The sequence below is a fragment of the Cebus imitator genome, unplaced genomic scaffold (assembly GCF_001604975.1).
Source record: "Cebus imitator isolate Cc_AM_T3 unplaced genomic scaffold, Cebus_imitator-1.0 Scaffold362, whole genome shotgun sequence".
Lineage (NCBI taxonomy): Eukaryota > Metazoa > Chordata > Mammalia > Primates > Cebidae > Cebus > Cebus imitator.
In genome coordinates this window covers 642596-660756 of record NW_016107677.1, presented here as the reverse complement: position 1 = coordinate 660756, position 18161 = coordinate 642596, and the positions used below count along the sequence as shown (strand labels likewise).

At 33.3% G+C, this 18161-nt stretch overlaps 1 protein-coding gene across 6 annotated transcripts in view; it reads right to left on the bottom strand.

The window, feature by feature from the left end:
- Window positions 1-18161, bottom strand: part of LRRIQ1 (leucine rich repeats and IQ motif containing 1) — a 233659-nt gene that overhangs the window by 160053 nt on the left and 55445 nt on the right. For all 6 annotated transcript variants that reach the window (XM_017506824.2, XM_017506826.2, XM_017506827.2 and 3 more), the window contains 3 exons: window positions 7996-8189; window positions 7542-7669; window positions 2337-2410 (listed from right to left, as the gene is read on the bottom strand). In XM_017506824.2, coding sequence (XP_017362313.1) covers window positions 2337-2410; window positions 7542-7669; window positions 7996-8189 — 396 coding nt within the window. The remainder of the gene's footprint in view (window positions 1-2336; window positions 2411-7541; window positions 7670-7995; window positions 8190-18161) is intronic.

Below are 18161 nucleotides of genomic sequence, written 5' to 3'. Positions count from 1 at the left end.
AAAAAAAAAAAAAAAAAAAAAAGAGTAATATGGCAGATAAATCTGGGGTACATTACAGGGAAATTTACATTGAATTGTTTTCCCACAGAAAATAACCATAAAACTGAACTATCTGTCTATCTATCTATCTATCCATCTATCCATCCATGTGTTGCACTTGTTTTCAAATCTTACTCAGAGAAGAAAAACACACAGGTGAGCTTGCAATCACTCTATAATCACAGTGGTTTTCTATACAAATTCACAAAGTGGAGCCCAAACAAAGGCTGTTTTGCTGAGCTGAAGAGGCAAAGATTAAAACTGAGGCTGAAATTTGTGGGGAAAAGTACAGAGAAGCTGCATTTGTGTATGTTGGGGAGGGAGCAGGAAAAAGTCCATATGGGGATCTACCATAGATCCTTGGAAAAGTACTAGGTGTTACACAGGCAGGAAAAGGCTCTGCATAATATACCAGAGATCATCTGCCCTAGGGATAAAACCTGAAAGTTGATACTAAAGTTCATGCAGCAATGCAAGATATTGGAGTTGCAGCCCAGCCAACAGGAGACCTAATTGAGCATTTTGGAGATTTGGCTAGAATCCAGGACTATGCATCAGGCTTGAAGGCTATGTCCTGGGGTAGGGAGATGCACTAAGAGTTGAAAACTAAAATGACCTGTTCTAAAATAGAACAAAACTAATCCCAGCAGGAACAAAATTATTCATCATTAATTTAACTTTCTGCAAGAATAAAAGTTAATATCCTTTAATGGAAGACAGCAACACCCTGACTTATTGAAATATCTACAATGTTCTATGTAGAATTACCCACAATGTTCAACATATAATTAAAATTTACTAGACATCCAAATAGACAGAAAAAAAAAACCATAGTTACGAGAAAAGCAATTAATGAAAACACATCCCAAAGAAAACCAAATGTAAAGCAATGTTTTCACAATGATGGCAAAGTAATTCAATTATGAAAAAAGCTTGTTCAATCAGTGTGGCTGGAACAACTGGATATCCATATAAAAAAATGAACTCAACCTCTACTTCACACCATACATAAAAATTAATCTGACATGGATCATAGGCCTAACAGTAAAAACGAAAAGTACACAAGCTTCTAGCATAAAGCATAGAGAATTATCTTCTCAATCTGCAAATGAAAAGCTTATTACAAAGGACACACAAAAATAACCATAAAATTAAAAATATCTACTCATATAAATATACCATTTAGAAAATTGATAACTAAAATAGGGGCTATAAGAAAATATTTGTAAGACAATGATGTCCAGAATATGTAAATATTTTTGTAAATCAGTAAGAAAAATAAAAATAACCAAATTTTCAAAATGGGTGAACACTTGAATAGACACAACAAAAGAGGATGCAAAAATCACCAATAAACACTTGTAAAGAGGTTCAACATCTTTATTCATCAAGTCAATGCAAACTACAACCACAATGAGATAACACAGTAAATTGAAACACTCTCAGGAATGGAGCAATTATAACTCTCATTCCTGATGGGGTTGTAAAATGTTCCAACTACTTTGGAAAATAATATGTCAGTTTCTTTAAGAGTTACACCTGCTCTATCATTCAACAATTACACTTTTACACATTTACCCAAGAGAATAGAAAACTTATGTCTGCAAAAATATTCATACAAGAACCACAGGAACTTTGTATCCACAAGCCCCAAACCAGAAACAAAGTATGTTCAACAGGGGAATGAGTAAACAAATTGTGATAAATTCATACAATAAATTACACTTCAGAAAAATAAATCCATTAATGAATATATAAAGTAGTGGAATGTAGGATGAATATCACACAGAGGAAACTATGGAAAAAAGGAATGTACTGTTTGATCCTATTAATATAAAGACAAAATTAATCTGTGGTGACGAATTCAGTCTGTGGCTGCCTCTAGGAATGGACTGACTGGGATTGGGAATGGGACTGAGGAAATTTTGAGGAAAGGAGTTAGTCAATTCAAGTCATGATTATTTAATAAACTTTTAATGGGTGACTACTCTATACCTGTTAGAAAGATACACTGTTTACTCATCTTCATTAGGCTATTTATTTTATAAGTAAAAGATATATGACTTTTAAATAAAAACATAATTGTGACTTAGGCTAGGCCTACCAGAAAGACATGGAAATAATATGACTGTAAAAGTGAAGAGAAAATCTGAAGTGAATTATTTCAGCAGCTTTATTTTACAGGTTTATTAGATGGTAACTTATGCATTTAAAACAACCCCTTATCATATTTGAAACAGAAAGTCAAAAGTCTATTATTTAAAGTATATATGTATAGTATATGATGCTAAACTTACCAGAAAGACAATTGTGGCTGACATCTAGTTTTTCCAATGAAACAAAATGAAAAAGTGGTACAATTTTTGTTAAACTGAAAACAAAAACATAAACATCATCAAAATTCTAAATTGGAATGTCCTTAATGTCCCCATTCTAACTATGTAACAATACATTTATATAATACAATGATATAATTAAATACACTTTATGCAATTTTATATATACAATTATAATTATACAATATAATTATAGCATTTGCTAACAGTGTTTTTTAAAAATGCATATTTAAAGACTTCTAAGTATTTATGATGGAAGATTTCTATTCATTTTTTAAAAGAAATTGTGAGATTACTATAGCAAGGGGAGAGATGCCAGATGCAGGTGATGGGGAGGAAGGCAGCAAATCACACTGCCACGTGTGTGCCTATGCAACAATCCTGCATGTTCTTCACATATACCCCAAAACCTAAAATGCAATAAAATTTAATAAATGGAAAAAAAAAAAGAAATTGTGAGATTACTATTTTCAATCACAAAAATCATAGACTTTGAAGTGTATTTGCCATTTAAATAAGAATAACTGTGTTTTTGTTCTAATTATGTTGTTTTGTATTCATATAAGGCCAAATTCACAAAGAATTTGTTATTTATTTTTTTTCCCCGCCCGAAACACGTAACCTAAACTTTTAAGGTAAAAACTAAATATCACTTATTACCACTTTTCAACAGGAGAACTGACTAGTCACTAGTTTTGTTTTCAAATATTTTTCTTTACTAATTGAAAGTATTATAGTACTGTAAGTATCCAAAATTAAACTGGACTTACTTTTAAATTGAAAATATACTCAATATATTAAAAAAATTAGTCTAAGAACAGAATAATATAAAATGAGTTACCTCAATAGAATGGACAAACTTAGCCAAAATACATTGATATTTAAAATTAATATTAATTATGCATATTAAATCTAATAAATCTTCCTCCTACATTTAAAGGTTTTTATTGTTTTCTAAGTTATAATTGTTATCAAAAACCCATATTCAAACAAAAGCTGTGATATTCAAAATACTCATGTCATTGGAAACAAAAGCTATAAAGGGTAAATTAACTCGTTTGATTTGCATTGCAACTAGGAACATTCTACACTTACTCTGTAACATAATATCACATTACCTGTAGCTATTTGGAAATTAAAATTGAGCCAGTTCAGCTGAATCTTTAGGCAAGATAAAAACTCTTTTGTGAAACACATATATATATGTCACAATTAGAAAAGTCTTCAGAATTAATCCCCACTATAAAATGTCGGAATTCCATAACTGTTCAAAATATCCTTTGGTTCTGGTACAAAATAAGTATGCACTAATTTTCACTTTTATTGCTTTCGTGTTTTTTTTATTTTCTCTTTCCAGCTGTCTTGGAAGGATCCTTTACCTCTTTGTTTCTACAAATTCCCTGCCATAGAAAACACCACCACCACCACCACCAACAAAATCTATTATTTTTAGATTCTCAGATAGGAAGCTCACAAGATAACACTGTGACTGGAAGCATCACGGGGTCTGGCAGAAGATTAACCCTTGTATTGACCTTCACTTTTCTCTTGTACTATCCCTTTCTACATTAGCAGAGAGAAAGAAGATATTCTACTGATGAAAAAGGAGATTATATAATGAAGCTGGGAGAAGATCTCTCTAAATGTTGTCAATCCTAAATATACAATATTACCATTCATATTAAACACATAAGATGCCACTTCTTAAAAGCAATGTCCAGGAGAAGATTATCCAAGGTAATAAAAGTGAGAAAATATTGGCCATTACATACTCTGAATTATTTGTACATATACTCCATAACAGTGAAATTTACTGAAATCTCACATGGATATTGAAGAAAAGAAAGAAAAAAAGCTCAAGGGAAGAGAAAAAGGGTGGAGACAGATGGAGGGATAGAGGAACTTCAAGCTTTATCTATACAAAATTAGTGAGTTTATATATATATATATATATATATATATATGTATCTTGCAATAATTATAATTTCTATATATATAAATTATTTAATAAAAATAAAATTTTAATAAATTTACTTATTAACACGAATATTCTTTTTGTGTTCTACCTTTAATGTATTTCTAATACTAACTCTTCACCCGTCTAGTGAAAGGATTTTGAAATATTAGTAGTAATGACATATTAAACCTTTCAGTATACAGTTTTTCTTTTCTTTTTTCAGAATATCTCATGTTTTTAGCCAATAAGTTATATGGTAACATATAGGTTACAAAAAGACCTCAAATGAAAATAACTAATAAAGTTTTTAGAATTAAAAATCAATAAATCTTTCAAAAATAAGTCAAAGAAATATCTGTTTTGACAAAATCTTTTTGTAATATTGAAATTAATATTTTCAGATAACCATGCTGTTAAAATCATGTTTGTTTTCTTCTTTTGAAATTTTAATCAAGAAAAACTGGCTACTCATTCACTTTTATAACTATTCATTAGAATGGTAGAAACTTAATAGTATAATCCTTTTTTAAAAAAAAAAAAAAAAAAAAAAAAACTCTAGAACTTTTCCTTTTACTGACATTCTGTGTATATTTTTTCCAAGAAAATTCAAACCAGAAAGACAAAGGACATTAGTGAAAACCTAATACCATTTGACCTTGTCACATTAGCCCTGGGCATTAAAAAGATATAAATTTCAAAGACGACAAAAAGCAAAAGATTTGTACAATGAACAGCCAATGGGTAATAGTTTCCACTTTCTGCTCCTATTTAGAGTCTCATTGGAAGCAAAAAGCCTTATAAAGTAAGAGAGTCATCTAGTTAGAACTCCACTGAGTCAAACTTAAAACAGTCACATGTCTTAATGAAAATTTAAAACAGAAGTCAGGATAAAATAATTATTTCAAACAATATGTACTAAGTATCATTCTTTGTATGTATTCCATTTGTTGGGGAAGAAAGGCATATTGACAAATGATGTCTTCCTTGTGATGAAAATATCAAAAAATAAAGGAAATGATATGTTATTTAAAAATCCCTATAAAACACAAATCCAAATATCACATATTTAAAGTTCTTCTCCTTTTCCTCTTGAATCATCATTAAAATCCCATAAAATAGATAAGGTAGGCATTATCACTTTTACATGTGAGAAAAAAACTGAGGCTCAGATAGTGAGGGCAGAGTTGCTCAACATCCACTGTTCAAGTTATAGGTTCAATATTTGAACACAGATTTGCTGACTGAGTTTTATCAAACCTAATACAGGTCTAAAAACACCAATTAACATGTAGGAGCATAATCTAAAATAGATAATTTCCACAATTAATGAAAATAGACTTGTGAAATAGCCTAAGGTTGAAGACTATTTTTACACTATGATATTACAAAATCATTTTAGTATTCTACATATCCATTGCTATCAATGACATTTCCCTGACGCTCTTGGACCTTCTCCCTTCATCCTTTCAATAATGGTAGAAGGTTACATGTACAAGGAGCTCTGAGAGACCCAGAAGAAATATATTCCAATATCAGTGACAATGTTATTTAAAATTTCAAAATCACATATATTATATAATAATTTTACTTTTTGGTACAGATGAATTTTAAAAATTAAGTTCTTTTATGCCAAAATGCTCTGTGAGGTTAAGGACATATATTACTCATTTTTCTATCCCCCAAATGGTAAATCCCATCTCAATACTCAAAGATTTTAATATTAGGCAAAGAAAATTATAAATAGAAAACATTCTAATTATCATGATCAATTCTAAAAAAAAATTTAATTCTCTAGTTTATATAAGTGCCATTTTATCAGCTCAATATGCATAAGCCATATCATACTGATAGAGCAAAAGTCTATCAGCTAGTATTAAATTTAATTTTTAGAAATAGACTGTCTTTGATAATTTAAATTGCCAAAGAAATTAAAGGCATTATTTGTCAAAAAATTTTATTGATTTTCTTTAAAATCTCTTTAAATATTTTATTCTCATTAATGTGGCTTGAGATTCACTTCTATGAAATATGTTAGGTATTTCTATGAAATATGTTAGGTATGTCTATTCCTCAATGCCTTATTGCATATGTCCAAAACATAGCTGAATATTTCATTTTGAAAGTATATTACTTACCTGAAAAATATTCTGAAAAGATCCAATGAGTTTGTGAATTGCCTAAATTACTTACACAGTATTATCTGATGGTGCTGGCTCTAGGAACAAATGTCCTATTAACCTCAAGTCAAATTTTAAATTTTAGATTGGATTAAAATAATTTGAGGAGATTTTAGAATACAGATTTGGTTTTCAATGCCAAAGTTTAATAGCTGAAAGTTAAGTCATTTAGTAAATACCTGCTTAAAAGAGGAACACTATTGTGGGAGAGATTGAGAGATGATTTTATATGTTTTGGGGGAAAATAGATATATATGTAAAAATTATATTGTCCTTATTCGTGTGTTCTGTGAGCACTGCATAACTTAAAAGAAACAATTTCTTGTTAAAGGTGGTTTCCTTCCCCTAATCCTTGTGCCTTTGATGAAGAATTAATTACATTAGAGTGAATAGATTTCAATGAAATATTAAGCAGAACAGAAATACACATATTGCACTCCTGTTTTGGTTTAGCCAGTTATTCTCAGCAAAGATCCAGATGCCTGGTGGTCTCAAATAGATCTCTGAAGCAGGTACCCATTTCAATTTAATGTTAAGGTATTTTTTTAAGTGTTACTTTATATCCTTAGGAAAATCAAATTTAAATCCATCCTAACAGTTACAAAAAGACATGCAAGTTGAGAGCAGATTAAAAATTGTCCTTCCAGGACTTAATAAGTACCATTTGAGAGAATGAGACATCCTTCTGAATTAAATTAACTACCTCTGTATTTTCCAAGGACTATGCTCTTTATAAACATAAACAAACTAATCTGCCCTGAGAGATTTCTACAAGTGCATCTTTGAGAAGAAGTAGAATTAGAAAGATAAATGGACAATTAAAATTCGACTAAAATTATAGGGTATGCCAAGAAATCATTTTAATTTTTTAAAAATTTTGTATTATCTTTATAATTTATCTACTAATTTATTTTGATGTGCTCTCGTTGAAGTATTAAAGAATCCTAACTTTTATGGTAGTTTATGAACATCACACATTTATTTTAAACAATCATTCACTGGATTTATTTCATAAGTAGAGTATGTCTTTACCTGTTTTGAGAGATAGTAAGATTCTGCAGTAAAGGCAGCCAGTATGAAGAGAATGCTTCCACAGTTGAAATGCTGTTATCATCCAAGTGCAATTCTCTTAGTAAAACAAGATTCTCCAAGTATGGAAGCTATATTTAAATTTGGTTCATAAGTTTATATTAAGCAAAATATTTTATCATTTAACCCAATTAAAAAATATAAAGCCTTCCAAAACTAACAACAAATACATTCTGAATAAACTGCATATCATAAAGTATAACAGACTTTTACAACATGAATAAAGTTTCAATTAATTAACTTTATAATATTTAATATTCTTGATAAAGGTTATTTCATGGTGAGAAATAAAATAACAAAAAAGTTACTCAAAACTGCTTTTAAAATGTGATTGGCATTTCTATCAAAAGAAAAATGTTGCATTAATCATAGAAATCAATTAATTCAAAGCAATTACCTCACTCAGATAATTTCCCTGTAACTTCAATATTTGGAGCAATCCACAATTTTCAATGCCCTCAACATCAGTAAGATGATTATGGGAGCAATCTAGGTATACAATGGTAGGTGTATCACAAAGACCTTTTGTACTAATTAACTGATTATGATCCAAAATTAGTTGTTGAAGGTTTTTCAAAGATTCTAAACCACCTACAAGAAAAAAATTGTAAGATTACCTATGTCATACAGTCTTCCAGACTTTAGAGGAATTTTTCCTTTTTTTTTTTTTTTTTTCTAAATAATAGCAACTTTGCATTTCTCATTATCATTAATTACAAGTGAGGACTCAGTCCAAATTCCTGGTGAAACATATCTTGTAAACTATGTTACTATTTAAACCGGCATCTGGGTGACATATTTTTGAATGACATAATTATCTATCAATTGAAAATTGCACACAGTACTAAAAGGCATACTCTGGGAATGAATGCTTTATATTCAAATAAGAATGGAACAAGGGATAAACACCAGGACTTGTTTATTAAAAGAATAGTTTTCAATTCTTTCCAGAGCCTTTGATTTTTGAATCCTTGCTTCAGGTAGCATGCATAACATTAGAATGCCATTTTTCCTACTATGTAAATACTTACCTTAGATTCCCAAATGAAGTACGTACAATCATATCAGAAGGAATGAATTAGTAGCATATTCTTCAGGTATTTCAATATTGTCATAAGGGACCTCCTCTTTGACCAGAGAAACTTAAAATCAGTATAATACTATCTAAAAAATATTAGATGAGCCTTAGAAGCTCAGTGGTCATAAGGAAAAAATCCAAGAAGGTTGTTTAAATCAGCCATCAGGAGTTAGCATGAGAAAAATATGCTGAACAAGTCTAAAAGTTTCATGGAAGATATTACAAATCTAGAAAATATTCTTTAAATTAGATACTAGACTATTCATCTTTTCTGTGGGTGTTACTCTGTTAGTTAAAAGAAACAATTCTAGAAACTGGATATAAAGTTTAAGGTCTTAAGAAAGCGCTGGTAAGCAGAATGTCTTCAGTGAAAACTGTGTACACCAGTCCCTGAGGTTACATTTTGGAGAAATGTGCTTCATTCCGTTTTTCTTGTCAAACTCCTACAAAGTAGTTTTATTCAATTAAATGTTGACACAAACATGTGTTTTTGTTTAATCAAAAAAGGTTACTTGATAAATAATTGAGATACATAATCTTCAAAATTAATATTATGTCTAAAAATTGATATCTGGAATTTATGAAATATATTTATCCTGGGGGAATTTAGAACATCTAACCCAAGATTTATTTTGATTATGTATAAATTCACAAAATAAAAGGGTGAACAGTCTGCTTTTAATAAATGAATAAAAGAATGAATATTATGAAATCTTGGAAGAAAATCTAATTCAGCATATATGTAGAAAATTCAGATAATGCAATAGGATAATGGGTGCACTATAAACTATTTCACAAAGATATATTTCAAGATATATCTTAAATAAATTTCAAGATTACAGTATCTCTAACAGTTTGAGTGAAATAAAGTAACAATGTTATATATATAATTTCTGATAAAACATGTTTTATGTGAAAAAGTAAATTTTCCGATAATGAGAAATAAATCATGTAATATCAAATAAGGCAGGAAAATGCTTAATAGGCTCATAGAAGAAAAAACAAACTGAAATCCGAATTCAGGCTGTACTCCTACATTTTTAAATTTTGAATCTACTATTGATGTAAATGATATTTTCCTGTAATGTAAAATAGCAATATGACATAGAGAAAATTGCTATCTATTATTATCTGGGAATAAATGTTTCTGCCTTATCAAATATTTGACTGAGTTGAAAAAACAGACCAATTCTTTATTATAAATGTCAATGGATTAGAAATAGTTTATTATATGTTGTAATAAATATATATTGGCTGTCACGTAATTTAAGGTCTGCTAAAACAGAAAATGTATTGAAATTTTGTAAGCCTTACAATCATATCTGATGAGCCTCAATTAATCCACTGAAGCAGATAGCCCAGGGAAAAGAAAATACTGATTAATACAGATTAGTAGTTGTGTAAAATGAAATATCCTTTATTAAATATTTAAATGTCTTAAGCAATGTACTTTCATAGGCTTAATTTTTTTAACCATATACATAGTTCTTAAGTTTTCCAGAATTAATCTGAAATGGAAATTTCTATTAAGTCATTTGGAATGGGGAACATTTTGTGAGACTTTTCAAGGGTTATCCAAGAAGAGAACCAAGAATGAAACATTAGGTTACATAATGAGGAAAGGTGCAGGATTTGGCAAAGAAAGCTGAAAGAAGAAAGCAGGTAAAGCAGGAGAACAACGGAGAGAAGAAACAAGGAAAAGGCAAACGGAATTCTGCGATGAAGAAAGTTGTAAGTAAGAATAAACATAAAATAGTATACAATTATAAAATTGTATTGTGAAAGGCATTTTTATTTATATGAAATTATATACAGTCCGCAGTATCAGGTATAGTTCACAAAGGAATCAGAAAAGGTCAGTGTTTTGACAGTGATGAAACAGCTTACTAGAGGCCTTAATGGTGTAAAAAGCTTAAAACAGCTTACTAGAGGCCTTAAAGGATGAAAACCACAGTGCAGTAGAAGTGGAGACAATAATTGTAGACTACTTTTTGTATTTTTTATAATGAAGAGAAGGTTCTCCAAAGCCTTGAAGGTGGCCTACATGACCCTCCATGATCTCCCTCTCACCATCTCGCTGAACTCATCCTCTACTACTGTCTCTTTTCTTAGTTCACTCTAACTTGCTAGTCTCGTTGCTTTTCCTCACACTTGCTACATGTGCTTCCACCTTAGGGCTGTACACGTTAAAAACAACCATCAGTGTGCCACATATTAGTCTAGAAGGAATTAATAAGAATTATCTGCTAATATCAAATTTTTAAAGGCATCATAATTTTCAATCAATGTACAAGAAAGGTACAATTAACCTATTCAACATTCTTTTAGAGATTCCAATCTGATGGAATAAACATGATTTCAAGCCTCAGAATATTAAGAAATATTTTACCTAGCATTTCTACTTTTATGAATCTACTACATAGTGATACACCAATATAAATGAATATATAATGATATTCTTGCCTGTATTATTTAAATGCAAAAAGTGGAGACAAATTAAATGTCCATCAGTAAGGGAACAATTAAATTACAGAGAATATCCAAAAAGAATATTTATAGTCTTCAATGTGCAGCAGCACTAAAATGGAAGAATGTCCATGATATATTACTGTATGTAAAACCTAAGTTGCAAACATAGGCTTTTAGCTATCGTGTAAACCTAAATTTAAATATATACATGAATCTTAACCTAAATTTACATATCTCTCATTGTATTGCATAGGACAAGGTCTAGAGTGATTCACAAGCAATTGCTAACAGTGGTTACTCCTACAAAATGAGAGATAAAGTTTCACCACTTATTCTGTACACTTCTCTTTTTTAATATTTTAAAAATGAGAATTAACTTCTTGTGTAGTGTTTTTTAAAAACAGTATATTTGGGGAAAGGATCAGTATTGAAAAGAACTGTTATTTTGTATTGAATTCTGACCACTACCACCACCACCACCAACAGCAGCAAAACATGGTTATTGAACTGAACGATTCAAAAATTTAGGAAAACCTGATGCTATTCTCTATCATATGATTTTGTTATATAGCCAAAGTGGGAGAACTCGCTACATAGAAAGGCATATAGATTTTTAAGATGAAAGATATAAAGAAAATTCAGTAAAAAATATTTTTAAAAGATTTAGTTTGGTCTCTAAAACACTGGTCTAACTATCACAGTGAGAAGGGAGGTGCATTTAAGAAAGGCGAACTTTTATTAAAGTCAGCCTAGTCTTTTCTTCAAAAGGAAATTATCTAAAATATGTGAAACTGAGGTCTGTAAACATTTGAGTGATCTTAGAAGTAAATTTTTGATTCTTTTTGAGCCTTAAGAACATGACAGTCCTGATTGACAGCTACAAAATGAAACCTCACAAGAGACCCTGAGCCAGAACCACACAGCTAACTAAGGCATTCCCAGATTTCTCTCAGAAAATGCTAGGTAATAAATATTTGTTGCTTAGGTTTGGGGTAATTTGCTTGACAGCAATATATGAGGAAAACAATATGTATTCTCTGTTCTGAAAAAAACGTAACTCAAGAAAGACAAAATGTTGAAAATACTTTGGGCTATAGAAGGACATTTTTAAAAATTTAATATGACTCGAGTCCAAAGATATTAAAACAACAGATGTAGGTAAGCAAATGTACCAAAGTAACACCATGACAGAGCTAATAAATAATTTAGAAACAACATATATGGAACAGAGAGCTAGGAATTGAGTTGTCCACAAAGAGGAGATAATCACACTGGGAATTAAGAGTGAAGAAGCAGACAAAGAAAAGACGTAGGTTAAATCAACTAAATAATAACATGCATGAATGAAAGACAAATACAACCAAAATATGAATCACTTATAACTAAAAAATAAAACCAAACCAAAAAGTTTTCCAACTATGTCTAAATCAAAATTTTACAGGAATAAAGAAAAAACTTAATCCATAGTTTGAAAAGTACATTGCTTTCCAAAGAAAACTTTTATGAATGTGTGGACAATAAAATGTTTATTGATTAAATTACTATTTAAGGACAAAGAAAATAGTACTTGAATATAAAGAAAGAAATCAATCATGAGGAGAGAAATATTCAGTTAGCCTCAAGAATTACCATGGCAACACACAATATCATTTATGCAATGTAGCAATGACCACGAAGTACCAAGTGAAAGTGTGACCTAAAAATAGAATGCACAGCTACATTCTCATTCAGGTATAAGGCAACTGACAGATATTCTCAAACATGAAAGAATTACAAAAATATGGCATCCATTAGACCACATTTGGAAAGTAAGTTTTATAAAGAGCTCAACTACACTACATAATTCAAACAAGCAAGAAATGAAAAGGCCAGTTAACATACTGACTCAGTTTCATACAGATCTAATGCTGCTATAGGTCAGAGCTAGAGTTAAAGCCACATAGCACAGTGACCCTGCCCTCCTGAAACATTTCACCTAAAACCCAAAGCCTTCTGTAAACCCAACCCCCACAGGCCTGTGATATTCCCTTGGGTTCCCACCACCTAAGTGTGCTGCCTGCCACTTCCTGAGAGCATGGCTTCAGACCTAGGGACCACCCTTCATCCCCAATCACAGTCATCACCTGAACTCTGGGCTAGCCTGACTCCAGTACAGTCCCTTCAGGACTCATATGCATTGTTCAGAGGGCTATCTGGAGGCTTTGGAATGGGTAACGTACTTACACCAGTCCAACTCCTCTGGCCCCTGACCACTTCCCCCAGGGTCTGATGTCAGGCAACACAACCAGTTAAGACCACCACAACCAACACTCACTGTCATGGGCCCAAAGATAGACCCCTCATCTGAGAAGAAGCGAAAGGCTGACACACTGGAGAACAGGTGAGCAATAAAGCTGTCTGCATCAGGCTGAGTGATGATGTTATGCTCTGAAGCCACACCAATGGAGAGTTACAAAACAGATGTTTCTCATGATATGCAACCACATGATACTGCTTCTCCATGAGGGCTCCACCCCTGCTACAAACTTCTGCCTGGATATCTAGGCATTTCCATACATCTTCTTAAATCTAAGTGGAGGTTCCCAAACCTCAATTCATGGTTTCTGTGTAACTACAGGCCCAACACCACATGTAAGCCACCAAGGCTAGGGACTTGCACTCTGAAGCAACAGCCTAAGCTGTATGTTGGTCCCTTTTAGCCATGGCTGGGACAAGGGTATCAAGTCCTGAGTCTGCACAAAGCAGTAAGGCCCTGGGCCTGGCCCACAAAACCATTTTTCCCTTCCAGGCCTCCAGGCTTGTGATAGGAAGGCCTTCCTTGAAGATCTCTGACATGCCCTGGAAATATTTTCCTTATTGAGTTGGTAGCATTTAGCTCCTTGTTAATTACGCAAATTTCTGCAGCTGGCTCAAATTTCTCCCTAGAAAATGGGTTTTTCTTTTCTATTGCATCTTCAGGCTGCAAATTTTCCAAACTTTTATGTTCTGCTTCCTCTTGAATGCTTTGCCACTTAGAAATTACTTCCACCAGATAACCCAAATCATTTCTCTGTAGTTCAAAGTTCCACAGATCCCTACGGCAGGGGCAAAAAGCTGTCAGTCTCTTTGCTAAAACAAAGCAGGAGTCACATTTACTCCAGTTCCCAAAAGGTTCCTCATCTACATCTGAGACCACCTTAGCCTGGACTTCATTGTCCATATCATTATAAGTATGTTGGTCAAAGCCATTTATTTAATAAGTCTCCAGGACATTCTAAACTTTTCCACATCTTCCTGTCTTCTGACCCATCCAAGTCTCTAGGAAGTTCCACACATTCCCACATTTTCCTTTCTTCTTCTGAGTCCTCAAAACTGTTCCAATCTGCATGTTACCCAGTTCTGAAGTTGCTTCTACATTTTTGGTTATCCTTACAGCACCACCCAACTCTACCAGAACCAATTTACTGTATTAATCCATTCTCATTCTGCTACAAAGAACTGTGCAAGACTGGGTAAATTATAAAGGAAAGAGGTTTAATTGATCCACAGTTCATCAGGGCTGTAGAAGTCTCATGAAACTTACAGTAATGGTGGAGGGGGGAGCAAAATCATTCTTCTTCACATGATGGCAGGAAGAAGTGCTTAGGAAGAAGTGCTAAACAAAAGGGGAAAAAACCCTTATAAAACCATCGGACCTCATGAGAACTCATTCACTATCATGAGAACAGCATGGAAGCAACTACCCCCATGATTCAATTCCCTCCCACCAGGTCCCTCCCATGATATGTGGGGATTATAGGAACTACAATTCAAGATGAGATTTTGGTGGAGTCACAGCCAAATTAAATCAGCCACCATTAAATATCTGAATGTTGTGATACCATCAAAGGATCACTATGGCTCTTCAGCAATAGTTCTCAAACAAAATGGAGGTTCAGAGATAACAGATGGATATTTCAAAGCTTGGATTGCAGGGAAGTCCAATGGGATCCAAGACAAGGTTGAAAATCAATGCAAAGAAATCTCTAAATCAATAAAGAAAATAAAGGCAGATATAAAAATTGTAAAAGCAAATCAGTCAGAGACAATAAAACTGAAAAACTGCCTTAAGGATTTTCAATATACAATTGAAAACTTCATCAATAGAGTAGACCAAAGTGAACAAAGAATTTTGGATATTGAAGACAAGTTATTCAAACTAACACAGTAAGAAAAAAAAAAGGGAAAAGAACTTTAAACAATGAATGAATTCTCCAGGAACTATGTAATTATCTAAAGCAAACAAACCAGTCACTTCCCACCTATAAATTTGAATTCCAGGGAAAGAAACAGAAAAAGAAAACAACCTAGAAAACATATTTAAGGAAATAATTCAAGAAAATGTCCCGAATCTTGCTAGAGAGGTAGACATCTGGATCCAAGAAATCCAAAGGACAATTGCCAGATAATATAAAAAATAAATATCACCAGGGCATATGGTCAAAAAGTGAGGTCAACACGAAAGAAATAATCTTAAATGGATCTAGAACAAAAGGTCAGATCACATATAAATGAAAGCTCATCAGGCTAAGAGCAGATATCTCAGCAGAAACCCTACAAACTTGAAGAGATTGGTGGACTATTTTCACCATTCTCAAAGAAAAGAAAGAAACATCAAGAATTACATATCCTGCCAAACTAAGCTTTATAAACAAAGAAGAAATAAAATTTCTTTCAGACAAACAAAATTTAAAGGAATTCACTACCACTAGACCAGTCTTACAAGAGATATTTAAGGGAAATCTAAACATGGGGATGAAATAATAATAACTGCTACCACCAAACCATGGCTATGTATATAGCTCACAGACGCTTTAAGGCAACTACACAAAAGAAACTACAGACTAACTAGTTAACACCCTCACAATAGGATCAAAAGCTTACATATTAAAACAAACCTTGAATGTAAACAGAATTAACGATTGATTATAGTTTTGCTCTGTGTTCCCACCCAAATCTCAGGTTGAATTTAGATTTGGGTGGGAACACAGAGCTAAACTATAATCACTAATTAATTCCCAATGTTGGGGGAAGAACCTGGTGAGAGGTGACTGGTTCATGGGGGCATATATCCCCCATGCTGTTCTTGTGATAGTGAGTGAGTTCTCATAAGATCTGATAGTTTAAAACTGTGTGGCAGTTGCCCCCTCATTATCTCTCTCTCTTTTGCCACCATGTGAAAAAGGTGTTTCATTTTCCTTTGCCTTCCACCATGATTTTAAGTTGCCTAAGGCTTCTCAGTCATGCTTCCTGTTAAGCCTGCAGAACTGTGAGTCAATTAAACCTCTTTTCTTCATAAATTTCCCAGTCTCAGATAGTTATTTACAGCAGTGTCAGAATGAACTAATACAGACAATTGGAACCTGGTGTGAGGTACTGTTACAAAGATATCCAAAAATGTGGAAGCAACTTTGGAACTGGGTAACAGGGAGAGTTTGGAACAGTTTGGAGAGCTCAAAAGAAGACAGAAAGACGCCTTCCTAGAGACTTGTTGAGTGGCTTTGATCAAAATGCTAATAGTGATATGGACAACGAAGTCCAGTCTGAGGTGGTCTCAGATGGAGATGAGGAACTTCTTGGAAACTGGAGTAAAGGTCACTCTTGCTATGCTTTAGCAAAGAAACTGGTGGCATTTTGCCTCTGGCCTAGAGACTGGTGAAACTTTGAACTTGCGAGAGATGATTTAAATGTGGCAGAAGAAATTTCTAAGCAGAAAAGCACTCAAGATGTGACCTGGCTGCTTCTAAAAGTATACACTTAAATGAGTGAACAAAGAGATTACCTGAAAGTGAAACATATTTAACAGGGAAGCACAGTATAAAAGTTTGAAAAATTTGTATCCAATGTAGTACAAAAGAAAAACCTATTTTCTTAGGAGAAATTCAAGCCTGCTGCAGAAATTTGTGAGGAACCATATGTTAACAGCCAAGACAATGAGAAAAAATGTCTCCAAGGCATTTCAGAGACATTCACAGCACCCCCACCCATCACGAGGCCAAAGGCCAAGAAGAAAAATTATTTTGTAGGCCAGGCCCAGGATATAGCTGCTCTGTGCAGCCTCAGGATACCGTTGTGCCCAAGCTGTTCCAGCTCCAACTGTGCCTAAAAGGGGCGTAGGTACACTTGGGGTCATGGCTTCAAGGGTGCAAATCCCTAGCCTTGGCATATTCCACGTGGTGTTTGGGGCTGTGTTGTGCTGAAGGCAAGAGTTGAGGTTTGGGAGTCTCTGCTTAGATTTCAGAGAATGTATGAAAATGCCTGAATATCCAGGAAGCAGTCTGCTGCACAGACAGAGCCCTCCTGCAGAACCTCTACTAAGGGAGTGTGGAGGGTAAATATGGGGTTGGGGATCCCACACAAATTCCCCATGGGGGCACTGCCTAGTGGAGCTGTGAGAAGAGGGCCACCATCTTCTAGACCCCATAATGGTAGATCCACCGAAGGCTTGCACTGTGCACTTGGAAAAGCTGCAGACACTCAACATCAGCCCATGAATGCAGCTGGTAGGAGGCCTGTACCCTGCAAAGCCACAGACGTAAAGCTGCCCAAGGCCATGGGAGCACACATCTTGCATCAGCATGTCCTGAAAGTGAGACATGAAGTCAAAGATCATTTTGGAACTTTAAAGTTTAATGACTGTCTATTGGATTTTGGACTTACATGGGGCCTGTATCCCCTTTGTTTTGGCCAATTTTCCCTTTTGGAATGGGAGCATTTATCCAATGCCTGTATCCCTCTTGTATCTTCTATATAATTTGTTTTTTATTTTACAGGCTCATAGGCAGAAGGGTGGTACCTTGTCTCAGATGAGACATTGTTCTTGAATTTTTGGGTTAATACTGGAATGAGTTAATACTTTGGGGGGCGGTTAATAAGGCATGAACGTGCTTTAAAATGTAAGCAGGAGATGCCAGTGGCAGAATTACATGATTTGGCTGTGTCCCCAACCAATGTTAAATCTTATATTAAACTGTAATTCCCAATGTTGTGGGAGGGAC